The sequence below is a fragment of the Zootoca vivipara genome, chromosome 8, assembly GCF_965207765.1.
Source record: "Zootoca vivipara chromosome 8, rZooViv2.hap1.1, whole genome shotgun sequence".
Lineage (NCBI taxonomy): Eukaryota > Metazoa > Chordata > Lepidosauria > Squamata > Lacertidae > Zootoca > Zootoca vivipara.
This window is the reverse complement of record NC_142591.1, coordinates 4,294,305-4,319,818: the sequence shown is the minus strand read 5'-3', so window position 1 is coordinate 4,319,818 and position 25,514 is coordinate 4,294,305. Positions and strand designations below refer to the sequence as shown.

General features: G+C 46.6%; 1 protein-coding gene and 1 long non-coding RNA gene across 3 annotated transcripts; one reads left to right on the top strand and one right to left on the bottom strand.

The window, feature by feature from the left end:
• Nucleotides 1-194: 194 nt before the first annotated feature.
• Nucleotides 195-23,142, top strand: APBB3 (amyloid beta precursor protein binding family B member 3). Of its 2 annotated transcripts, XM_060278131.2 has the most exons (12): nt 199-343; nt 10,215-10,393; nt 11,571-11,647; nt 12,151-12,211; nt 14,912-15,058; nt 15,743-15,870; nt 16,328-16,442; nt 16,987-17,074; nt 17,401-17,484; nt 17,719-17,834; nt 20,811-20,999; nt 21,532-23,142. In XM_060278131.2, exons 1-12 carry the CDS (start codon nt 295-297, stop codon nt 21,763-21,765), a joined length of 1,467 nt encoding a protein of 488 aa, XP_060134114.2. In that variant the 5' UTR covers nt 199-294; the 3' UTR covers nt 21,766-23,142. The 2 variants fall into 2 exon arrangements, with proteins under 2 accessions (XP_088531138.1, XP_060134114.2); XM_088675012.1 differs by lacking the exon at nt 12,151-12,211 and having other exon boundaries at nt 195-343.
• LOC132592571 (uncharacterized) lies at nt 11,229-25,495 on the bottom strand. Its single transcript, XR_009558075.2, has 2 exons — nt 25,316-25,495; nt 11,229-11,950 (listed from the first exon to the last, which is right to left on the bottom strand). It is a non-coding gene; the product is annotated as an uncharacterized LOC132592571 (long non-coding RNA).
• Nucleotides 25,496-25,514: the final 19 nt, after the last annotated feature.

Sequence of the window (25,514 nt, the reverse complement as noted above, 5' to 3'; positions counted from 1 at the left end):
TCCTCACGAGAAAAGAGAAAACTTGGCAGCTATGTTAATTTGGGAGGACAAGTCCCACTGGAGCCCGCGGGCCTCCGTGTTGTACGATGCCTCTTGCGTCACGGCTTTGGATCGCCTCCCTCCCTCGCCAGCCTCTGTCTCCTCCCGGATCTGCCCAGTCCGCGCTCTTCGCTCCGCCCGCGCACGCCAAGCGCAGCCCGCCCCGCATTCTGGAGCCGGCCTCTGGCACAGCGCTGCTGCTGCTGCCACCGTCCTCCGCGCTCGGGGCTGCTCGCCGCCCGACCGAGCGAAGCCATGCTAGGCAAGGACTATATGCTGGCCATCATCCTGGTCAACTACGACGGTAAGAGCAAGGGGCGCCGGTTGGGATGGGAGAAGATGGTCGCGGCACCTTCCCAGGGGTGCTGAGGGCGGCAGCCCCAAGTGGAGCTCCCTCAGGAGAGCGGGGGCCGGGGAAGAGCGAGGCGGGCGTCTCCATGACGGATGCGGGCATGTGTGAGAGCGCGAGAGAGCGCGCCTCTTCCCTTCGCCTGCACGGCTGTTATGGAAGGGGCGCCAGGACTCCCCTCCACCCCCGTGCGGAGAGCATTTCCTCGGGTTTGCTACCCCGCTCGCGTCGCCCGCCTCGCTCACCGACCGGCTTGGGACTTTGGGCTCTTCGATCAAGTTCTACTCCCGGGGAGTTGGGTGAGGGGTTACCCAGTGGCTCCAAACCACCCAGGCTGTTTGTCGCTTGGGGAGAAAAGGAGTGAGTGAGAAACTTGCTGTCGAGGAAAGGGTTATGGCGACCCCTTGCACTTCGCCGGAAGGCACCTGCAAGTGCTTTTCTCGATGCTGTGGGGCAGAGGATAAGCGCCGCCTGTTGTCCCGCTCTCTATCTTTGCGTTGGGGGCGGGGGCAGCCTCCAGGGAGCTTTCCATGGTTCTGAAAGCAGGAACCCGCTGTACCGGGAAAGTTGGCTCGAGTTCTGAAATCCCCCAACTTCACAGGATTAGGAGTACAACACACACGCAGACGATAAATTGTACCATATTTCATCAGTTTTTTTAATAGTGTGCAGAATAGAAAGGCAAGCCTGTGGTGACTGGCGTCGTCAGAGGGTTCTACAGGGCCAACAACAATCCAGTTTAAATACAACTGTATGGAAGCACATCCTTTCAAGTTCAGTGGAATTCATTCCCATGAGATACGCTTAGGATTTCAATCTAATAGTCCAGGGATAACCACCTTCTGAATTACGCTCACTCCCAGCTGCTCTCATATTGACAGTAGAGCTCTTACTTCAGGCACTCTGAACTGCAAGAAAGTCTCCAGGGAACCATAGCAAGTTCTGCACCATAGTCATCGAGTTGGCCACTGTGAGAACATGATGCTGGACTAGATAACCCATTGTCCTGACCTGGTAGGGCCTTCTTATGTTCTTCCTTGTTTCACTCACCAACCCTGCCTACCCCCACCCCACCCCCACCAAATCCACTCATTATCTCCCTTTACCCCTCACCAAAGCCACCAAATGGAGCAGGAACTGTCAAACCACTCCAGTATCCCTGCCAAGAAAACTCCATGGACATTGACAACAGGCATATAAAAGTTATGATGCTGTAAGATGAGGCCCTCAGGTCGGAAGGCGTCCAACATGCTACTGAGGAAGAGCGGAGGACAAGTACAAGTAGATTCAGAGCTGATGAAGCGGCTGGTCAAAGCCGAAAGGTTGCTCAGTTGCAGATACGCCTGGAAGTGAAAGGAAAGTCCAATGCTGCAAAGAAATTTTTTGCATAGGAACCTGGAATGTAAGAATCATGAACCTTGGTAAGCTGGATGTGGTCAAAAATGAGATGGCAAGAATAAATATTGACATCCTGGGCATCAGTGAACTAAAATGGAAGGGAATGGGCGAATTCAGTTCAGATGACTATCATATCTACTACTGTGGGCAAGAAGAAATGGAGTGGCCCTCATAGTCAACAAAGAGTGGCAAAAGCTGTACTGGGATGCAATCTCAAAAATGATAGAATGATCTCGATACGAATCCAAGCCAGACCTTTTAACATCACAGTAATCCAAGTTTATGCACCAACTACAGGTGCTGAAGAAAGTGAAATTGACCAATTCTATGAAGACTTACAACACTTTTTAGAAATGATGCCAAAGAAGGATGTTCTTTTCATTATAGGGGATTGGAATGCTAAAGTAGGGAATCAAGAGATAAAAGGAACAACTGGCAAGTTTGACCTTGGAGTTCAAGACGAAGCAGGGCAAAGGCTAATAGAGTTCTGTCAAGAGAACAAGCTGGTCATCACAAACACTTTTCCAAAAACACAAGAGACGACTCTCTCTACACATGGACATCACCAGATGGGCAGCATCGAAATCAGATTGATTATATTCTCTGCAGCCAAAGATGGAGAAGCTCTATACAGTCAGTGAAAAAAAAGGACCTGGAGCTGACTGTGGCTCAGATCATCGGCTTCTTATAGCAAAATTCCAGCTGAAACTGAAGAAAGTAGGAAAAACAACTGGGCCAGTAAGACACAATCTAAATAAAATCCCTTATGAATACACAGTGGAAGTAAGGAACATGTTTAACGATTTAGATTTGGTGGACAGAGTGCCTGAAGAACTATGGATGGAGGCTCGTAACATTATACAGGAGCCAGCAACGAAAACCATCCCAATGAAAAGGAAATGCAAGAAAGCAATGTGGGTGTCCAATGAGGCCCTACAAATAGCGGGGGAGAGAAGGCAGCCAAAATGCGAGGGAGATAGTGAAAGATACAGGATATTGAATGCAGATTTCCAAAAAATAGTAAGGAGAGACAAGAGGGCGTTCTTAAAAGAGCAATGCAAAGAAATAGAGGAAAACAACAGAATGGGAAAAACCAGAGATCTGTTCAAGAAAATTGGAAGTATTAAAGGAACATTTCGTACAAAGATTACCATAATAAAGGACAAAAGTGGAAAGGACCTAAAAGAAGCAGAAGAAATCAAGAAAAGGTGACAAGAACACACAGAGGAATTGTTCCAAAAAGATATGGAGGTCTCATATACCCCAGGTAGTGTGGTTGCTGACCTTGAGCCAGACATCCTGGAGAGTGAAGTCAAATGGGCCTTAGAAAGCACTGCTAATAACAAGGCCAGTGGAAATGATAATATTCCAGCTAAACTATTTAAAATTTTAAAAGATGATGCTGTTAAGGTGCTACACCCAATATGCCAGCAAGTTTGGAAAACTCAGCAGTGGCCAGAGGATTGGAGAAGATCAGTCTACATCCCAATCCCAAAGAAGGGTAGTGCCAAAGAATGCTCCAACTACCGCACATTTGCGCTCATTTCACACACTAGCAAGGTTATGCTTAAAATTCTACAAGGCAGGCTCAAGCAGTATGTGGACCAAGAACTCCCAGAAGTGCAAGCTGGATTTCGAAGAGGCAGAGGAACAAGAGACCAAATTGCAAACATACGCTGGATTATGGAGAAAGCTAGAGAGTTCCAGAAAAACATCAACTTCTGCTTCATTGACTACGCAAAAGCATTTGACTGTGTCGACCACAGCAAACTATGGCAAGTTCTTAAAGAAATGGGAGTGCCTGATCATCTCATCTGTCTCCTGAGAAATCTCTATGTGGGACAAGAAGCCACAGTTAGAACTGGACAAGGACTAACTGATTGGTTCAAAATGGGGAAAGGAGTACGACAAGGCTGTATATTGTCTCCCTGCTTATTTAACTTAAATGCAGAATTCATCATGCAAAAGGCTGGACTGGATGAATCCCAAACCGGAATTAAGATTGCCGGAAGAAATATCAACAACCTCAGATATGCTGATGACACAACCTTGATGGCAGAAAGTGAGGAGGAATTAAAGAACCTTTTAATGAGGGTGAAAGAGGAGAGCGCAAAATATGGTCTGAAGCTCAACATAAAAAAAACTTAGATCATGGCCACTGGTCCCATCACCTCCTGGCAAATAGAAGGGGAAGAAATGGAGGCAGTGAGAGATTTTACTTTCTTGGGTTCCATGATCACTGCAGATGGTGACAGCAGTCACGAAATTAAAAGAGGCCTGCTTCTTGGGAAAAAAGCAATGACAAACCTAGACAGCATCTTAAAAAGCAGAGACATCACCTTGCCGACAAAGGTCCGTATAATTAAAGGTATGGTTTTCCCAGTAGTGATGTATGGAAGTGAGAGCTGGCATGGGCGTACCCAGGATCAAAACTAGGGGGGGGCAAGGGGAGGGGCCAAGGCACGGAAGGGGAGGGGGCCACAAAGTGGGCGGGGACGGCGAACTCGTGCTCTGCCGGGCTGTGCCCCTCCCTAGAAGCAGGGCTGGTGGGCGGAGGCGGAGCCCAGCCCAGCGGAGCGCGAGTTCAGCGTTCCCGCCCGCCGCGCCGCACTCTCTGGTTCCCCGCCGCACTTGGCCTTGCCAGAGGGCGCGGCGGGGAGCTGGAGGGAGGGCGCAGCGTGGCGGGTGGGAACGGCGAACTCGCGCTCCGCCGGGCTGTGCCCCTCCCTAGAAGCAGGGCTGGTGGGCGGAGGTGGAGCCCAGCCCAGCGGAGTGCGAGTTCGGCGTTCCCGCCCACCGCGCCGCGCTCCCTGGTTCCCCGCCGCGCTTGGCCTTGCCTGAGGGCACGCCGGGGAGCTGGAGGGAGGGTGCGGCGCGGCGGGAATGGCGAACTCGCGCTCCGCCGGGCTGTGCTCCGCCTCTGCCCACCAGCCCTGCTTCTAGAGTAGGGCAGCTGCCCTAACTTGCCCCATGGTGGGTACGCCCTTGAGAGCTGGACCATAAAGAAGGCTGATCGCCAAAGAATTGATGTTTTTGAATTATGGTGCTGGAGGAGACTCTTGAGAGTCCCATGGACTGCAAGAAGATCAAACTTATCCATTCTGATGGAAATCAGCCCTGAGTGCTTACTGGAAGGACAGATCGTGAAGCTAAGGCTCCAATAGTTTGGCCACCTCATGAGAAGAGAAGACTCCCTGGAAAAGACCCTGATGTTGGGAAAGATGGAGGGCACAAGGAGAAGGGGACGACAGAGGACGAGATGGTTGGACAGTGTTCTCAAAGCCACCAACATGAGTCTGACCAAACTGCGGGAGGCAGTGGAAGACAGGAGTGCCTGGCGTGCTCTGGTCCATGGGGTCACGAAGAGTTGGACACGACTAAACGACTAAACATCATCATCATCATCATCATCATCATCATCATAGTGTCCTCTAAAATAAACCACCAAGATAAAGTTCATTGTGGTATACTACACAGTAAAAATAACAGATCCAGTGCTTGCCAGCATCACAAAAAACATTTATCTAGGCATGGATCTTCATGAGTTTTGCAGAGGGTGACAAAAACGCCAACAAATCACGGAAAATATATGTGGATACAGGGGCAAACTATGGTTTGATGGTGGTTTTGAGGAGTTCCCTTTTGAAAAAGGATGAGGACCCATAGGGATCTATGCCTCAGATAAATGGTTCAGTCAATAGGAACAGATGTGATCTGTGATGTGGTACTGCTGGTAAGCCTGTGAAAACACCTGAAGTTTCAAGAGGATGGGTGTTCCCTGGTCTGACATGGGTGTACATGTGTGCATGTTTCTTCTGTCTCTGCCACTCCATTCTGTCTGTCTGTCTGTCTGTCTTTCTCCAGGTCTTTCTTCCACCTGGATTCATGTGGCATCCTACTTTCTCCTCACCTTCCCCTTTGTTACTATGTTTTCCTTCTCTCAGTCATCCAGATCATTCTCCTTCCTCTCTGATACCCACTTTCCTTCTTACCTCTTGGTCATTTTGTTTGCTGTTCAGACGTGAGCTTTGCATTTTGCTCTTCCCACCACCTCCTCCAGCTGTATGTACTCATAATAAAAGGGGTAGTGAGCACAGAGGTCTTACATGTGCCAGGGGAGGTCCTCATAACTGCCATTGCATCCATAGATGCCATATTGACATTCTGAACCTGGGCAAATACAAGCATATCTGCCTGGTGCTGGCAGGACAAGAAACTTGGTGCTAGTACACCTCTGTGTCGAGAGCATTTAATAGGCACGACACTACATCCTCTCCTTAGTTACCACCTGCCAATTGTCACTTAAAATGTAGCTGGGTGTGTTGGAGAAGTGCTATGTTATTTGGAGATTCTCAAGATTCACTCTCAAAGCCAAATTTTTGCTTCGAACCTGTAAGATTTGCAAAGAGAGCAGGATTTTACTAAAGATAACTGCTTGCTAAGAAAATCACTCCCACACAATTCCCCAGCTTTTTTGAGCCCATCTGCTGCCTTTTTCCAGGAGGGGAAATGCTTCCATTTCTTTGCAAATAAAAATGAAGGAAAGTTACTACCATCCCTCATCCCAAATATTCCACCCCCAAGGCCTGACAGTTGGGAGGAATGGGCTGAGCTGAGTTGTGGACAACATTGTTCTAGCCAAATCAATCCCATCTGTGAAAGCTGCATTTCCTTGATTAAATTCTCAGAGCTGGCACAAGCGTAACAATTTATTGGTTTGCCAAGGTAGGGAGGAGGAAGGTTAAGATGTTATTTTTTCCCCTGTGCAACCATTTTAGTAAAGGGACAGTAGAAGAGGCAATTCTACTGTACAAAGGTTCCTCAGCAACACAGATCTTATAGGAAGCCACCATACCCCTGCCTATCAAACAAAATACTATGGTGAGATGCACAAATTATCTAACTTCTTTTCTTCTTACTCTATTGCTCAGAGCTGTAGTGATAGGGAGGATATGTTTAACCCTTTCTCCACTGACCATTTGGCAATTAGAGTGGCCAGATGTAAAAGCAGACAGTGTTCTTTAATATTTGTGTAGAAATGGGAGTTTCAGAAGGTGCAGCATGTGTGACAAGCTATGCCTGCTCCACGTCCCATTTCTGCATAACTATTCAAGGTGTAGGTGTCTGTCCTATTTCACATCTCATAACTCAGTCAACACACTTTGATTATGAAGGGGTCTTGAGGTGAATGCTGTGGTTTCATGAAAGCTCTAATTCTGGGTAGTGTTGAGTGTTCCTAGTTGCTGTCCTATCCTAATAGTTGGAGTGCACACAGAATTAGGGACTATTTATTTCGTGTAATTCTGGGCAAGTTCACACACAGCCTGGTGTGTAGGCCTATGCACATAGTGGGCTATGGAAAAGAGCCTATAAATTTCTCCCCCACCATGCCAATCTACATCATCTTTCTTATGAACTTGCTGTTTAGTATGAACAGCCTCTCCCTTCCAGTTCCCAAACCCCACAACAGAGAAAATTAAGCCTACTGCAGGCATCCCCAAACTTCAGCCCTCCAGATGTTTTGGACTATAATTCCCATCATCCCTGACCACTGGTCCTGTTAGCTAGGGATCATGGGAGTTGTAGGCCAAAACATCTGGGGGGCCGCAGTTTGGGGATGCCTGGCCTACAGCTACCTCACTGATGTTTGTTGTTTTGCTTCTTAAAGAAGAATGCTGCCTTGAAAAACATGTATTATTCTTCAGTGATCTCCCCTTTTTATTCTTGCTGATCTTCAGATTGCACCATTACTGACTACCTGCTTCTCTACTAAGGGCAAGTTAGTGGTGGACTTGGTTAAATGCTAATCCTTTGTTATGTCCTTGCATGTGGAAGTCAGCAGCTGACAGTTTATTTGCCAAACCTGACTCACTATGGAGTGCCATTCGTGGCATTTGGATTCAAATAGGCCAAATTGGACAGTGGAGGGTTGATGGCTTCATTCCCACCACATTCCTTTATGCAGGTGGTCTTCCAGCAAAATTAGCTGTTGGTCTAACTCCCTTTCTAGGCAAGAGAAACTTGCCTCCCACATTCCTTGGATTTTGAAGGAAAAGAGAGGCCAGGCAAATGGAAGACACTCCATTTCTCTTTGCAAAATGTGGATATAACCATTTCCCCCAAAGTGGGCACTTCTGAAAACAAGAGCAGATGGCAGAGGTGAATGATTAAAACTAGAACTCAGCTTTGGTTGAATTAAGATGTCAGCTCACTGCCTGAGCTACAATGAGTATGAGTTTCAGGGCAGGGCACTATTTGGAGGAAATGGAAAATTGGAGCATTCTTTTTCAGGAAAACTCGTCAGATCCACTATCAATTTCCAGGATTTTCGGAAAAACTTTTAGAGACACAGTCTGTTATAGAAAAAAAAACACAAATCTGAAAGACCAACAATTTTGCTATGGTTTGGATTTAAGTCTGCTTCACCAGGTGAGAATACATGTAAGACCTGTTTGTGTGTTCACCTGGACACTTGTAGCCTCAAAGTGGGTATGGGCAGAGATGAGCATGCTTAAGCCCCATTCTAACACCTCCTGGGCACACAGGCTTCCTTTTAGACATCTGCACAGGGTTTCTAAGTGCATTCATGGGAACATGCTTCAAAACCTCATTGTCTAGAAAAACCCTGATAAGGCAGGGATCCTGACGGTGATGAGGTCTCTAACCACATTCAACTGAATGCAAGTGGCGGGGACTTGCTTGTTCCCACTTTGAGCCCACACAAGTTCAGGAAATTAGGGTGAAGTCAACAAGCTTTAATTTTCATTTTCAACTAGTTAATTGGGAGCGTTTGATTAATCCAGTGGCAGTCAGGAGAATTTGTCTATTGACTCTAACAGTTAAGTTCTTGCTGTGCTAGTGCATACTGATTAGTCACTAGGAGTGTCTGCATTTTGCTCTGGCTTCCCTTTCCAGTATGGTGTGAAAAGTCAGCCACATTTAGTCCAGCTGGAGGCACCCAAATAAACTGCTACCGGTACTTGGAGGCTGTTTTATCTTATTCCCCATAGCAACAGCCTCAGCGTATCAGTCTGCTCACATCCAGCATCCTGCCACAAAGTTTGGCACAGAAATAGCTTTGTGTGGCAGGGAGAAAATTGCCCAGCCTGCAAGGTGCGATGCTGCGTGTAAACAGATTGCTACCTGAAGAAGGCTGCTCTGGAGAATACCGGTAATTTTAGATGGTCTGTGCATCATGGCTGTCCATCAGCGCAGCCTTTGCTAGTGCAGGTCATGCTCTTGGGTGCTGTTTCCTGGGAGACAACTGGCAGTCAGGAAATGTGTGAATGTCAGAAAGCAGTTGGGTTGGTGCTTCTTTGCTCTGATCTCTGCAGGCGGCAAGTGTCAACTGCTGTGCTGCTACTTCTGGCAGCTGGTTGAGCCACTCTAAAGGATGGCAAGACCTGATTAAATAGAATGCAGCTTGGCAGGCAAGAGACAGCAGGGCCTGCAGTATGTAATTGAATGGCAAGTGATGGATTATTCACCTTCTGTCCCCTCCATACTGGGAGAATCAACAGGATAATAAAGCAGAAGGGGCACACTGACCTTTGGGTATTTTTAGCTGTGTGCGCTGGGGCAGATACAGTTACAGACGGTCATAGCTCTGCTCCTGGAAGTCCTGCAGGGAAACAGCAGGTTTCACATTTTGCTTTGCTCTTGACTCCGGTGCCTGTACATTCATTCTCCAGGAAAGTAGAGAGTAAGGGAAACTGGGCTCCATCTCACTCCTCATTAAAACTGTGCTTTTTAGGATTTCCAGTAATTTTGCATACTGCTTCTGATACGGAAGATTGTGCATAGCAATCATGATTAGTAGCCACTGATAGCTTTATCATGCATGCATTTGTCAGATCCCTTTTAAAAGCCGTCCAAGTTGGTGGCCACCACCACTGTTTCTGGGAACAAATTCCATAGTTTAACTATGTGCTCTGCTTCTGCTATCTGTGTAATGGCAGTGGGGTTTGTGGGTATTGATTTCTCATCTTTACAGTGTTGAGTCTTCTGTTCAATGCTGAAACTCCCCCCCCCCCACTGTGTAATGTTACTACACCCTTGACTTTTGCTAACACTTTATTAACCAGGTAGGGAGAGGAAGGCTTTAAGTTTAACCCTTGCAAATATAGGAGTAAATACTGACTGAAATTTTCCATTGGACTGCCCAGCAAGGACTGGAGAAGGGGCTGAGAAATATTCTGTGGTGTGTAAGAATAGATGGAAGCATGTAAATGTATATCCGTCATGCACTTGCCCTCTATTGTTATTCCACATTAGATATTTCAGCTGGAATATTCAGAAACGATGTGTCTTAAAATAGAGAGCATGGCATTTTGATGTACCTTTTTCTACCTTTCTGTAGAAGCTGTTGTCACCATCCTTTGAAATGAAACTTGCTCTTTTCCTCATCTGATGTCCTTTCTCTCTTTAGACAACCTATGGAACGACCAGAATCTGGAGGCAGATCTTGATCTTCCCCCAGGATGGAGGAAAATACACGACTCCTCTGGGACCTACTACTGGCATGTGCCCACGGGAACCACCCAGTGGCAACACCCATCTTGCCCCTCTGGTTTAGCACACACTGGGGAAGCTGCATTGCCAGAAACGGTATCAGGATTCCAATGCCTTTTTCTGTATACTTGACAGCACCCATGTGAAAAGTAATGCCAGCAGCCCAACCCTTGTTCTCTCTAGGGCTGCTGTTTTTCTTTGCATATACCCCTATATGCAGACTCGCCTGTCTCTCGTGGTGACACAGATACAGAGCCTTGTGCGGTAAAATTTAACAGAGTAGTGACTGTGGACTGTCAGTCCCACCTGGCACCATTTGTAGGTTTGCATGCTTCTGCATGATCTGCTTGTTCTTACTGGGCAACAGGGACTTCTGGATTTCAAAGCTGACACCAAAGACTGATAACATCCAGAGGGCATGAACTGGGGTGGGGTCAACTGAGTCACTTGACTGGGTGGACAGCTGTGGAGAGAGGAGATTGCAGCTGCATTTTCCGTGGGGCTTCTGCTGTAAAATGCAATGTATTAAAAAGCCTAAATTCGTTTACTTGGATTGATTTCAGTGGGTCTTCCAGGTATGTTTAGGATTGCAGCATTAGTCAGCAGAAGCTATCCAGTAAGGTACTGTGAATGCCTAGGATAAAATAAATGTAAACAATGCTAAAATCTATTGATTTGCCATAATGATCTTTTTTTATTCATGCAGCAAAGTAACATTGTCTATTGGGGTACCAAACTGCTTTCCATTAGGACTTGGCTCAATGCATCTGTTTTGAAAATCATGATAGAATTTGCTTTTTAGAAGAAAACAAATGGAGAGTACAACAAAATATGTCCCCAGTGCCTTTCAGAAGTTCTCTTCTTCACAGCTCCAGCCAGCCCAAAACAGAAGTCCTTGTAGTGCTGCTTGGGGCTTGCAGATGACATCCCCCCCCCTTTCTGAAATGTTTCTGTGCTGTCTAAATAGTGCTAAAGGACCCAGTACTTCTTTAGAAGTGTGGGGGCAAGAGCTTTTTAATATCAAGGTATACATCCCTCCAGGGTACTATAGGGGCTCAAGCTGGCCAATTCCCTCTCCCCCTGCTCCCGGGATTTTCCTTTCTTTTTTATATAAAAAACTCCTCCCAAATGTTTCATGGCTCAACTGCTCACAACCATAGACCGAATTTCTACATACACACTTTAGCTGCTTAGCTGAGCCTCAATGTTAATAAAACAACAATGGTGCCACATTCTCTTCACTTTCACAAGCTTCTTTTCTGTCCTCATTCAGGATCTTCAGGTTGCAGCAGTAAGACGTCTGCCAAGGGAGAGACCTATCCCAAGTCCGATGGCATCGCTGCCCAGAAGGTAGGGTTGTCTCCTGGGGGCAGGGGCACTTCATCCAAACACTAGGGCACATTGAATCTGAGTAAAAGTGAAAGAGGGCTCTAGGGCCTGTTCATGGTCTCTTCTGGTGACCTCACAGGTAACACAGCTCTGTGCAGATGCAGAAGCAAGCAGGTTTGTTTCCATCCCACAAGTCTTTGGTCTAACTTTTGAGTCAGAAATAGAAATACTGATCCTCTGCTCCAATCCCCATCCTACTCAGATGGCTCCATCAAAATGGGAAAGGACTGGGACTGCAAAGTACAGGCTGGAGGTTCCTAGTCCCTGCAAATCACATCAATAGGGTTAGAGCTGGTACCATTGAATTAAACTTAATGTAAGTGAATTAAACTTAATGATGTGTTGGAGAGCTGAGAGAACGATGAGATCCACAGCTGCCACTCTGGGGATGAACAGACGCTTGCTAGAGTTATGCCACGACTGAGAACCTCCGTGTCACTGCTATGCTTGTCTACCTGTTACAGGACATCAGTGAGCTGGCATGGGGAGGAGCATCACCAGGGCAACCCAGAGCTTGGCTCCAAGGTACAGTCAGGTGAGGTGGGGGGCACAGGGGGTACTTAGCTCAGAAACCTGGCTGATTGAGGAAGCCCCTTTCTTTGAAGCAAGGGGTCCAGATTCAGCATAGGTAAGGCCCTTCCTTGGAGGCTGCTGCAGAAAATTTGCCCCTCTGTGAGCTTTGTTTGACTGTTTGTTTATTGTATACTGCCCTATACCCAAAGATTTTAGGGCAGTTCACAACGCAATATGTCAGGCTATTCATTGGAACCTGGGAGTCTCTCTCTTATTTTGGAGAAGGTGGCATGTGTCCAGTCCAGTCCTTCCGGTACTGCTCTGAAAATCATGGCAGCTGCTTTGAATATTCCCTTTGCATTTTACAGTGCATTCCCAGTATCACTCAATAGGTTTTAACCACCCTTTCATTCATGTGAAAGATTGGCTAGATTGTATAAATGAGTAATCTATGCATGTTGAGTGGTCTTATCCATGCCCTTTGTGATGTTCCCTCAACTATCCTTGAACCCTGTGGCCCCTTTCCTTGATAAAATAGTTTATCAAGTAACTGAACTATTTTTAACAGATTAACCTTTTTTAAAAAAACCTGAATGATACCTCTCTTAAAATTATTTTTTAAAATTATAAGCTCCTTCCCCAGAACTTAAACACAGCCCAAGTATTTTGGAATCTATTGTTTTAGTTGGATAAGTTGTAATTTTAATTGTGAACTGCCTTGTGTGCTGTGCTTGGTGAAGACAGATTACTTGGTGAAGACAGATTACTTGGTGAAGACAGATTTCTAACTGTGCCACCCATCCCTGTTGTCAGATCACTATAAACATGTATAAAGTACCTTGCCTCAGGAGAGTAAGTTATTCAATCCATAGTTACCTAATACCTAATCAGAATTCAACAGCTCTTAAATCACACAGCGCTGCAAGTCCAATTTATAGCAAAATAGTAATTAAAGAATGCTTGAGGAAGTGGGGGAGGGAAGGACTTTCTAAAAGCAAATTTTCAGGATTGGAACTTCTACCACTTCCAGTCAGATATTATCTGCAGAAGAACTTGTCTCTGATGTGGGCAGGAGATAATGGCCTTTCCCATCCATACCCTTTTAGGTAGGTTTATCCTTGACAGCATCTCCCTGCGGTATCACCTGTGATTTCTTTCATTTTGAGAGTTTACATACAATTACCCAGAGCTGGTTTGCTGTTTCCTTCTCTCACCTGAAGGCATGCCGTCCAACTTTTCTGGAGCCAAAACCAGGATGCGCGTCTTCTGGGATGCGCTCCTGGGTGAGTCATGTGACCCACGCCACGCTATCAACCCAGAAAAAAGCACTTTTTCCAAGGTGATATCTCCTGCAGTGCCCAAAAACATAGGTTTGGTGCCGCATGAGATCATGGCCCTAAAGAAGTGATTTTTTTTCAGGGCAAGAGCACAGCACAAGAATGCGGCACCCAAAATGGCCACCACGATCTCCCGTGAAAAAGCAGGGTGTCCTGGGGCACTTGGGAAGTATGGGAATGAGGGGAAGTTATTAAAGGCAATTAAAGACTAGTTCACTGTGACACCAGTCTGAGCTATGAATCCTTGACAATCTACAATTTGATGAGGGAAAAGAAGCTAGGAAAGCCTCACTTTCTACACCTCTAGTCCTTCTCCATGCAGCACTAGGAGGGGGGAGGGATGGACCTCAGATGTCCAGGGGCTGAGTGTGACCCCCCAGGCCTCTTTCTCCAGACCACACCCCTCACTGGCCCTGCACCCTCCTTGAATGTTTCCGCCTGCTTGGGATGTGTCCTTGAACTCTGATAATGCGTATTGATTGTGTCTAGGTGGAGGACAGAGGGGAGTGAGTAGGAACTAATCTATTGTGCAAAGGTGAAAACCACATTTCTTAGAATAGAATTGTAGAGTTGGAAGGGACCCCAAGGGTCATCTAGTCCAGCCCCTCTTGCTCCACCCAATTTTGCCTCTGGTATGTGAGCCATGCCCTCCCTCCGAAAGATTGCAGCCCTCAGGCTGAATAAAGTTCCCCATCCCTAATCTGGTGGGACATCCTATGAATAAGGACAGACACGAGGACTCCTTTGTGACATGTTGTTGTTGTTTAGTCATTTAGTCGTGTCCGACTCTTCGTGGATCAGAGCACGCCAGGCACTCCTGTCTTCCACTGCCTCCCGCAGTTTGGTCAGACTCATGTTGGTGGCTTCGAGAACACTGTCCAACCATCTCATCCCCTTCTCCTTGTGCCCTCCATCTTTCCCAACATCAGGGTCTTTTCCAGGGAGTCTTCTCTTCTCATGAGGTGGCCAAAGTATTGGAGCCTCAGCTTCAGGATCTGTCCTTCCAGTGAGTGCTCAGGGCTGATTTCCTTCAGAATGGATAGGTTTGATCTTCTTGCAGTCCATGGGACACTCAAGAGTCTCCTCCAGCACCATAATTCAAAAACATCAATTCTTTGGCGATCAGCCTTTGTGACATACAATGTGGTAAAGAAGGGCACAATGAATTTGGCAGCGAGGGTATCAGTTGATGCTCTCCAGAAGTGTACACGATGGCTAGATTTGAGGTACAGTCAGGGACGGAGGGGCTGCTCCAGTTCACATTAGCTGAAATGTTCACAAAAACCTGCCAATGGCCTGGGCTGCATAGCCAATGGTGAGCTAGGAAGGCTGGAGACACGTCTTATGGTAACCCCCTCCGCCTCTCTCTTGCCAGTGCTTCGTTGTGCGTTCGTTGGGCTGGGTAGAGGTCCCTGAGGAGGACTTGGCTCCTGGCAAAAGCAGCATTGCCGTGAATAACTGCATCCAGCAGCTCTCCCAGAACAAGTGTGACGACTGGGACCCTGCGGACAGGTGGGGTGAGGTGAGTGCCGGAGGCCCAGGGAGAGGTCTACTCAAATGTGTTCTCTCACATAGACTTCCAGCAGCCCTTGTGCTGAATGCAGCCATAGCGGCCAACTCCTATGTGTATGGGCATTGCCATTTCAATGGTGTGCTGGTTCACCTGCCCCCACTGATGGAGGAAGGGGGCGTGGTAGGTGCAGTCCGTCCCGGGTGTCATCCATGGGGGGGGGTTGACATCACCATCCCGCTCCCCTGGGATGCTCGCCCCGCTCCCGTGGGCAGCTAGCCCCACCCCTGGGCGCACAGCATGTGCACCACTCTGGGCACTGAAGCAGCTAGCTCCACCTCTGCCTGCCCCCTCCATATTTTATTCAAGTTGTCACCCTTCAATGGAGCAATTGATTTCCTGGCTCTAGGCACTGTTTTGCATCCTTTCCACCTTTGGTAGGGACCAGTCACCCAGGCACGAGCTGCTGGGTGTCCCCATTCCTTTCCCTTGTACATATTTGCCAAAAATGCACCCATTCAGTCCATGATATTACACACAGGTGTTCTTATGCACTGCTGGGTGGATAAACATGCCAGTCCCTGTTTTCCCTAGGAAAGGGACATCATTATTGCTCTAGTTGCAAGAGGCAAGTGGAAGTTTTTTCCGACCCCTGCACTGTATCTCAGTCATAGTCCTCTAGCCTTCCCTTTACAGGGCCAAAACATGGTGATGATCCTGAAGAAGGACACTATGAGTTTAGTGGATCCTTTGGACCAGAGCCTCATCCACTCCCAACCCATCATCAACATCCGTGTCTGGGGTGTCGGCTGCAACCACGGCAGGTGAGGAAACCTTTGGCTTGGGGGTGGAGAGGGCATTTTCTGCTGCTGGAAATTAACATGAAGGACAACTCCTCAGTCTTTTAGCATTGCACCAAACTGGGGTACTGAGCCACAGGCCCTGTAGGAGGGAGAATCTTGAAATGGTGGTCTCTCTCTCTCTCTGTGTGTGTGTGTGTGTTTGTGTGTGTGTCCATCTTGCTGTCCTCACCTTGCCATGAGGTCCTTCTGCTCACTACAAAGAAACCCTTCCTCTTCTTGCCAGAAACTATTACAGCTAATAGCACACAGCCCATTAAGAGGGTTGCTTCTTGAGGGATTCTGCATTAACCAGATTTTTCTTTCTTTCCCTACATGCTGTGCTTGATCCAAGGGACAGGTAAGGCCCCTTCTTCCTCCTGCAGCAGGGACCAGTGCCTGGAGCCCTGCCCTTGCTTACTGGGCTCTCCTCTCCTTGCAGGGATTTTGCTTTCGTGGCCAGTGACAAGGACACGTGTATGCTGAAGTGCCACGTCTTCCACTGCAATGTGCCTGCCAAGGCCATTGCCAAGGCCCTGCATGAAATGTGCTCCAAGGTATCCCTGCTGATTCTGGCATGGTTCTTTCCCTACATACACACATGAGGAAGGAAGAGTGTCCCAGCCCCTGAAGTGCAGCACCAGTCCCCTGCCTGCACCAGACTACTCTCATTTTGCAAGGAGGTGGAAGATGGAATTTCATCCTGGTTGGCTGGGGGCTGGAAGGAATTCCTCTGAACCATGAATTCATTGGACCTCTGTATTAAATGAATCTTGTCAGATTTCTAGGAACCTAGCAGTCCTTGATGGTAGAGGGGCACAGCTATAAAGACAGTGGCAATTCTGTGCATGCTTACTTGGCAGTAAGTCCTACTGAAATAAGGGGAACCTACTTCTGAGTAAACAAATGGGATTCCCACTTGAATTGCCACTTCTAGCCATGTCATTGAAGACTGGAAATGTTCTTTCTGTACTTTCTCCTGGGTGTTACCATCTAGGAGGGTCTTCTCCCTGAGCTTTGCCACCACCACTACTACTCAGGTTTAGATGGGAGGTTCCAGCAGGTGGTCCCAACTTTTCATGACCTTTCTCTGTATTACAGATCATGGCTGAGCGAGCCGTGGCAAGTAACAGCCTCAGCCGATCTGTTACCTTTGAACCTGTCACTCCAGATGACGTCTCTCTACAAGGTAACAAAAATTACAGATCCCATGAGTCCCTTCCTGGGGCACCTGACAGCACTTTATCAGTTCTGTGCTCTGACAAAATTGAAGTAATTATTCCCATCTTTGGTCTAAACAAGCATCCCTGCTTCTTCCTTGAAATAAAGTGTTTGATTTGGCTAACAGGACTCCCCACCCACCCTGCCACCCCAGTTGGCTGGGAGAAGGTTGAGAGAACCCTCAGAACTATGTCTGGAAGAGGAGAGGTTGTTCCATCAGGCAAACAGAAATGTTTGTGCTGATGAAGCATTTGTTTCAGTGTGACGTTGAATTCCGCCTTTTGTTCCGGGCAGTTGACATTCTGGATGCCGTGGGAGAGTCTGTCCGGAAATATGAAGCTTTGTATATTGGCACCTCACCAGTGTCCAAGGCCATGGGTAAGTAGCTGTGCTCCTTGAATTCTGCTACCTATCTCTGGTGTGTTCAATGGGTGAAGTTATTGCTTATGGGGCACCTCCTCCCTTACCAAGTCTGTCAACCCCTAAAATCTGGAGGGGCCCTTCTCTCTGCCCCAGTTATGGTGGAAATCTTGAGAGAACCCTGTTCTCTGGCTGATGAGCATTCTCACTTTCCCTTGGATCACCCATTTATTTCTTGCCTCATCATTTCAGGGATGGATGTGCTAAATACTGCCATTGAAGACCTGGTGGGCAGCCGTGGCCGTGACCAGTGGACTCCATCTGTTGTCAGTGTTTCAGACTCAGTGATGCAAGCAGACCAAGCTGAGGTAAGGCTCCTTGTCATACTGGCCACCCTGGCAGCTTTCTCCTCTTACCAAGTGACTGACAGTAGCCCTCCTATCTGGCATCCTGCCTGCTCCAGAGATACTGGAAAAGGAGCTAGACCAGAGTGACAAGAGGACCATTGGACTTTAGTGTAAAGCCAGTCACTGAATGCCATAATCAGGAGTTTGCCACATGTAGTCAGGACATCTTAGCTCTACATATGCCAAGTAGAAATCCAATGATTTCATACCTAATTTCCCATGCCCTAGTTCATCTAGGAGCTCTCTCCGGATGTTCAAGGCTACACAATCTATGTTATGTGTGTGACCCCAAACTCTGTCCTGCTCTGTCCTGGAAGCATTTGATCATCATCAGCTTGATGGTGTACGGATCCTCCATGAGCAGCGCAGGCTTCCTCCTGCAGATGTTTCTCCTCCAATGCAGGGAGGGCAGCAGAGCAGACATTGTGTTTATGAGTGCAGCCTCAGTATTTTACTATATGCTAGCCATTTTCCATGGCGATCGTGTGATCTAGACAAAGCTAAGCACTTTCAGATCCCATTTATTTTAATGAAAGAGATTGATGCAACTGCTTAGTTCTCCCACCAAAATCAATGGAACTTTAAAGTGCTTAGTTTTGGCTGGATCATACAAGTCCAATTGATTTCAATCAAAGAGTTGAACAGTTTCATTGATCTTTTCCATTGAAATCAATGGGACTGGATTATGTGCATAGTTTGATTTAATTTATTAAATACAAATTTGCAAAATAGTTCACTAGTGGGCATGCAAACCCCTCATTAGCCTTTTTGTTCTCAGTGATTTCAGTTTTCAGAGAACAGACGGCAAACACAATAACACTCTGAATCAAGTCCAGAGAAAGTTACTTGTAGCTGGTTTGTTCTATTGATTTCAATGAGAATCACAAGTTTTTGTGCAATGAGGCTGAGTCAGTTACAAAACATCTTTCCTTTTATTGATCTTTTTTTTAAAAAACTGCTGCCGGCACAAACCCTTTTTATTCACAAAAGATATTTCTGAAACTAAAGGCAGAACTAAAAGAAATTTGTTTGAATAAACATTTGTGCAGTCAGAGAAAATACCGATACATTCTGTTCATAAAGGTAAAGGTAAAGGTACCCCTGACCATTAGGTCCAGTCATGGATGACTCTGGAGTTGCGTGCTCATCTTGCTCTATAAGTTGAGAGAGCTGGTGTTTGTCTGCAGACAGCTTCCGGGTTATGTGGCCAGCATGACTAAGCCGCTTCTGGTGAACCAGAACAGCGCACGGAAACGCCGTTTAATTTCCCGCTGGAGCAGTACCTATTTATCTACTTGCACTTTGACGTGCTTTTGAACTGCTAGGTGGGCAGGAGCTAGGACCGAACAACAGGAGCTCACCCCGTCGTGGGGATTTGAACCGCCAACCTTCTGATCGGCAAGCCCTAGACTCTGTGGTTTAGACCACAGTGCCACCCGCTCATAGGTTCTCACAAAATAAAACAAACTGTCTATAAGAATTATGTGCTGGTGGCAGTTCTAATTTTTAGGTATAGTCTCAAAGCAGAATAGCAGAATAATGCTGCCACTTAAGATATACATTTTAGCGGTAGTCACAAATCATTAGGAGGCATTGCTGGGGTTTCCATTGAGATCCTGCATGTGCACTGACTGACAGCTTCCTTGGTTCACTTGAGTATTCTTCACTCTGCGCACCCCTTCACATGTCTTTAAAAAAAAATCAACCTTCTACTGCCCACCACCAAGAGTGCCAAAGGGTGAAGAAGGAATTAAGAAAGGAAGCAGTGGAGGGTAACATCAGGGTGACAGAAAAGTCTATTATAGAAAACTGCTGCAGCCCGTGTCCTTTTTTAAAATACAGTGGTACCTCGGTTTATGAACACAATTGGTTCCGGAAGTCTGTTCATAAACTGAAGCGTTCATAAACTGAAGCGAACTTTCCCATTGAAAGTAATGGAAAGTGAATTAATCCGTTCCAGATGGTCCACGGCGTTCGTAAACTGAAGCGTTCATAAACTGAAGCGAACTTTCCCATTGAAAGTAATGGAAAGTGGATTAATCCGTTCCAGACGGATCCGCAGAGTACTCAACCTGAAGCGTACTTAACCCGAAGCATGGGTGTAATTGGTTCCGGAAGTCTGTTTATAAACTGAAGCGTTCATGAACTGAAGCGAACTTTCCCATTGAAAGTACAGTGGAACCTTGGTTTATGAACACCTCGGTTTATGAATTTTCGGTTTACGAACGCCGCGGACCCATCTGGAACGGATTAATTCACTTTCCATTACTTTCAATTGGAAAGTTCGCTTCAGTTTATGAACGCTTTAGTTTATGAACAGACTTCCAGAACCAATTGTGTTCATAAACCGAGGTACCACTGTAATGGAAAGTGAATTAATCCGTTCCAGATGGGTCTGCGGCGTTCGTAAACCGAAAATTCGTAAACCGAGGTGTTCATAAACCGAGGTTCCACTGTACTTAATACCTTTATTTGGATGGACTGAATTGGTACAGAAGACTGCAAAAAAGAAATTACTAGAGAGTTGCCCCTGATACACGCTGGGCAGCAGCATTTTCCCACTGTTTCCTAATGTCTTACGAGATCCCCACTTCTTTTGCTAATTTCTGCCAAATGGTTGAGCACCTGGCACAGTGCATGGGTGGGGGGAGGAGAGGGGAGATAATTCCACCAGGCAAGCTGCAGTATAACAATGAAATCTACCTTTTTCTTATTGTTTTCATTTAGCATGCTTTACAATGCTGGAAGCCTAAGCTATGATTATGTATTAAATTTGTATATCAAGTCCACTGCATCAGGTTTATTAGAATGTGCACACAGGTTCAATATTTGGCCTAGGACATATAAATATTAGTACCTAGGATAGAACTGAAGTGCAGGACTAATGCTGGCCTGGATGCACCCTTAAATCTCATCTCTTTTGTGTTCTTTCTTGAGGCTGAGGAGGAGGACGGCTCTTGCCTGTGGGAATGTCAGGTCCGCTATGTGACTTTTATTGGGATTGGGAAAGACGCCCACACCTTCGCACTCATCACTGACATGGGCCAACAACGTTTCCAGTGCACAGCTTTTTGGTGTGAGCCAGATGCCGGCACCATCTCAGAAGCGGTGCAGGCCGCATGCATGGTAAATGCCAAGACATTTAAGCAGGGCTTGCTCAGTAGTTAATGCCCATTTATTTATTGACTACATTTACATCCCACCTTTTTTCCACCATAGGATCCCAGGCACTATACATAAGTTTCCCTTCCAAACACTGGTCAGGCACTGTTCAGCTTCTGCAAGGGGGCTGCACTCTTTGCAAGGCCTCTTAACCAACACTGCCCACTTTAAGCTTCAGAGTGGACCAATCTCACCCCACTTCCACCCCATCAGTTAGAAACCCTAGTGTTTGATCTCTGCCCTCAGCAGTTTCAAAGCACCTGAAGCTGGAATCCTGCATCAAAGGTTCTCATCTGTGCATTGTAAGCACTGATGATGCTGTTGGAGCTCTCTCCCCCCCCCCCTACTTATAAATGTGCTGCTCCAAGCTTTATTAGCCTATATCATAGACTGAAAGAATTTATGTCAGGAAATAACTAGATCCAGCAACCACCAGGTTTTGGTAAGCTCTGCCCTCTGTAAATCCACCATGATTTGCTTATTGTTTTTTTGGTAGGTCCAGTATCAAAAGTGCTTAGTGGCTTCTACATCGCGAATGAGACCAAAGAATGGCTCACGCTCCATCCTGAAGATGAAAAGGACAGTGTCAGTGGACTCATCAGTCTGTTCCTTTCCTGTCACAGGGCACTCCCTGCAGAAAAATGGCAGCGCAGCCACTACACGCAAGAGGGGTTTATTCTCATTCTTTGAAGCATTTCGCCAAAAACATTCCATGCTACACACCCCTTAGCCCAAAAGATGTGGGGTGAGACAGGGATGGTGGGCCCCTCGTGATACTTAACAGTGGCCTTCCTTTGATATCCAGGTTCAGAATGTAAATAGCATACTTTTGTCTGTTGCCTCTTTCACTGAATCTAAGAGCCAACAGATCCAAGCAAATCTGGCCCCTGAGAGAGGACTGTGGCTGATTCTAGACATGTTATGCATAGTTTTGCTAGTCCTTTGCCATGTAGATGCTATGAGAAGGAGGGAATATTGTTTTCAGGGCGAAGAATAAACAAAGCTGCACCTGAATGTTTCGATAATGTTCTTCGGCATGTGGAGTAGGCAGCATCCACAGGCTTAAAACGTTGCTCCTGCTTGCCCAGGGTGGGCTATGGAACAGGGCACAGCAGGCATGCCAGCTTGAAGCAGTACGTAGCTCCACTTGGTTTTTTGCAGTAAAAGCTGTATCGCGACTCTTCCTTCCCCAGCTTGTAGCATGAATGCTTGGCATATGAAACCTGACTGCAACCCTAGGCAGGCCATGGAACAGCCACCCGTGTTAATTTGTGGCAGCAAATAGATGCTTGTGAGCCTCTGGATTTATCAGATGTCAGTACAGGTACACATTTCCCTTGAAAAGTGGCAAATAGTCTATTCTTTTTGAATCCGCATACTGAGACACAAGGACTCTCTCAACCCCTCTCCCTCCCTAAATCTGCTCCATAATACTTTAGGGGGCACACAGGGGGAGGAGGGGGGTGTCTCGTTTTATTGTGCAATTGGATGTTCTTCACACAGTGCTACAGTGGCTACAGCCCATACACTGTTCCATCAATGCCACCACACTATTATCTCTTCACAGTATAGCCTGCAACAGGCCTGAGTTTCTTTGGCAACGTCTGGGCTAATCCTTTAACTTCTGTACGTGCTGTAGCAACTATTCTAATAACACCAGCATGCCTAGTCAGGCACTTGGATTGGGAACAATGAATTGACCAGGCCATCACTGTAGGACCCAATGCTGGCTAGCAACTCTGACAGACACAAGTGATTCACACTTGTAAGATGTAGGTAAGGAGAATATAAAGCTGCCTGTGGACTCCCCCCCCCATTTTTTTTTAAAAAAGAAAAAGGCTATAATATTGAGAGCTTCTTGCACCAACATTGACAAAAGTGAAGAGACTGCTGGGTCCCATTTGATCTGTGTCTAGAAATGGGGAGTGAGGCTGGTGCGATGAAAGTGTAAATCTCCAAACAAGTTCCTTTCTTTTCTGTTTGGGAGATAAGGTAACCCATCAACTTTATCTTATTTATAACTAGCCCCAGATTAAGATAGACTCAAGTCTACCTCAGTGATACTTTATATCTGATCATTTGTGCAAATAAACTGCTAATATGGAAGAAGTATAGAGTTGTTTTATCTTTGGTTTCTGTCTCCAGGTAATTTTATTGGTGCTAGAATGAGCTGCTGATATGGGTGGGAAATGAATGACTTCCCTTTGGTGTCACTGCCCAATGCCAACTCTATGGCCATGCCCACTTCCAGGCTAAATTGGAAGTGGAAAACGCCAAGTTCTGCATGAGGAGCTGAGTCCTTTTCTATGATATAGGTAGGCAGAAAGGGGGATAGGCAGCAAGTAAGCCTAGATCAAATAGGTCCTGCCTCCTGTGGTTTGTTACCTACCACGAATGGCAGTAGAGAAGTGGACTAAATGGAAGGAGTGAATGGATATTTGCAGGAACAATGTGAGGTGAGTGGTCTGCCGTCTGCGTAGCTGCTCATTTTCTAATGTGCCTTGGTCCAAAGAGTAGGGGTGTATCTGCAGAGAATAGTCCTTTAGGAGAAAGACTACCAAAGCAGACAGGGAAGTTTGTGTTTTTTCCCCCTCCATACAGAGGGAACTTCTATAAAAGGGATCAAGGCCCAACTAAAACAACTTAGGAGAAATTCAGGATTGTACCTTTGCAGCATGCTTAAGGACAGGACTCTTATGTGATTAAACTCAAACACTGTTTGGAAAAGATATTAATTCATGCTGGATTAATTTTAGACAAAGCTGTTAAAATGACTTAGCCCAAAGGGCTTATGGAAATACTGGGCCTTGGGTTGTGCACTTTTATGAAACAAAGATGCAACAGACCATTAGACACTGGCAGCGCAGAGTGTGGCATGCAATAAAGCAAAATCTCTGTATTAACAATGCACATGCATGTGGGAGAACTATAAAGAGAGCCTGCTGGGTCAGGCCAGTGGCCCATCTAGTCCAGCAACCTGTTCTCACAGTGGCTAACCAGATACCTGCAGGGAGCCCAAAAGTAGGACCTGACCATAACAGCACTCTACTTTCCTGTGGTATCAAGCAACTGGTATTCAGAAGCATTACTGCCATCAATCATGGAGAAAGAATAGAGCCATCATCAGGGTTATTAGCCAAGTTGAGTATATGTAGGAAATATAATAACAAATTTTTGTTTTATTATATCATATCATATAAACAGGCAGGTAAACAAACGTCATATAACCCACAGAGTGACTCAGATGCAATGCCTATCTCTAGCTACAACACATAAGAAGGATTATGGTAAAGACAGCAAGGTCACTTAATATGGGAAATATCATAATGACAGCAGCATTGATTGGCAAATAACATCAAAAAGGAGTTACATGGCTTGCTGGTATGATTGCCAGGATACTCCAAGATGAAGCTAATCAAATGCAGCATTAGTCATGCATGAGCTGCAGTGATTGCCAAAATAACAATCAAACCAAAGATTAATACACTCTGGTTTCCTCTAGGTTAGGTTACTGCAACGTGTTTTAAGTAGGCTGTCTTGGAAGATGGTTCAGAAACTCCAGCTGGTGCAAAATTAAGCGGCCAGGTTACACACCACGACAAGAAGGTTTAAGCATATTGCACTGATCCTGGGCCAACTACACTAGCTGCCAATTAGTTTCTGGGCCCAATTCAATGTGCTGGTTTTGACCTATAAAGTCTTAATGGTTCAGGATCACAGTACCTCAAGGACTGCTTCCCCCCTATGAACTGACCTGGACCCTGCAAACATCATTTGAGGCCCTTCTTTGGCATACAGCTGATGAGGGCCAGGGTCAGGGCCAGCTATGGGAAGCCTGCAAGCAGGACCAGAGCCCTCCTGCGGTTTCCAGCAACTGGTACAGTACTTGGAAGCATTTCTGCCTCCAGCTGCGGAGGCAGAGCAGAGCCACCCTGGCTAGTAGTCCTGGGCAGCCCTTTCCTCCTCCACGAATTGCTCTGATCCTCGTTTCAATCCAACCGAGTTGGTCTCCGCTGCCTCCTGAGGGAGCGAGTTCCGCAGTTCCGACCCAGCGCTGCCTGGAAAAGTCCTTTCTTTTCCCTGTCCAGAATCATTTCTTGTCTTTCTTTTATAAATTTATTACTGTTGTTGTTGTTGTTGTTGTTGTTTACATGGTTATTAAAAAGGTGCTGCTTTTCAGCATAGCTCAGTGGCGGGAACCCACCGAGTTGTTATTATTTTAATTAAATGTGCACATACATTTTCATATTCATATTCATTTTTAGTTTTCTAAAGATTACCTTTGAGTTACGCAGCAACCTTTACCTTGGCAGCTCACGTTCTGAGCAAGCCCCTCTGGCTGGCAGGAGAAGGGAGCGGGGCGGGCGAGCCCGGCCAACCCGACGCCCTACCGGCCGGCCTGGCCTCTGGCCTCTGACCTCCGCCCGACACCGGCGAAGCGCCGCCCGGGCCAGACCCAGGGCCACCGCCTCCTCCTCC

Excerpts from the sequence above, each read along its gene's own strand:
- APBB3 (XM_060278131.2), top strand. The coding sequence starts at position 295 with ATGCTAGGCAAGGACTATATGCTGGCCATCATCCTGGTCAACTACGAC. Across the intron at positions 10,394-11,570 it reads AAGCTGCATTGCCAGAAACG|GATCTTCAGGTTGCAGCAGT; the intron begins GTATCAGGATTC and ends GTCCTCATTCAG. Across the intron at positions 11,648-12,150 it reads ATGGCATCGCTGCCCAGAAG|GACATCAGTGAGCTGGCATG; the intron begins GTAGGGTTGTCT and ends TACCTGTTACAG.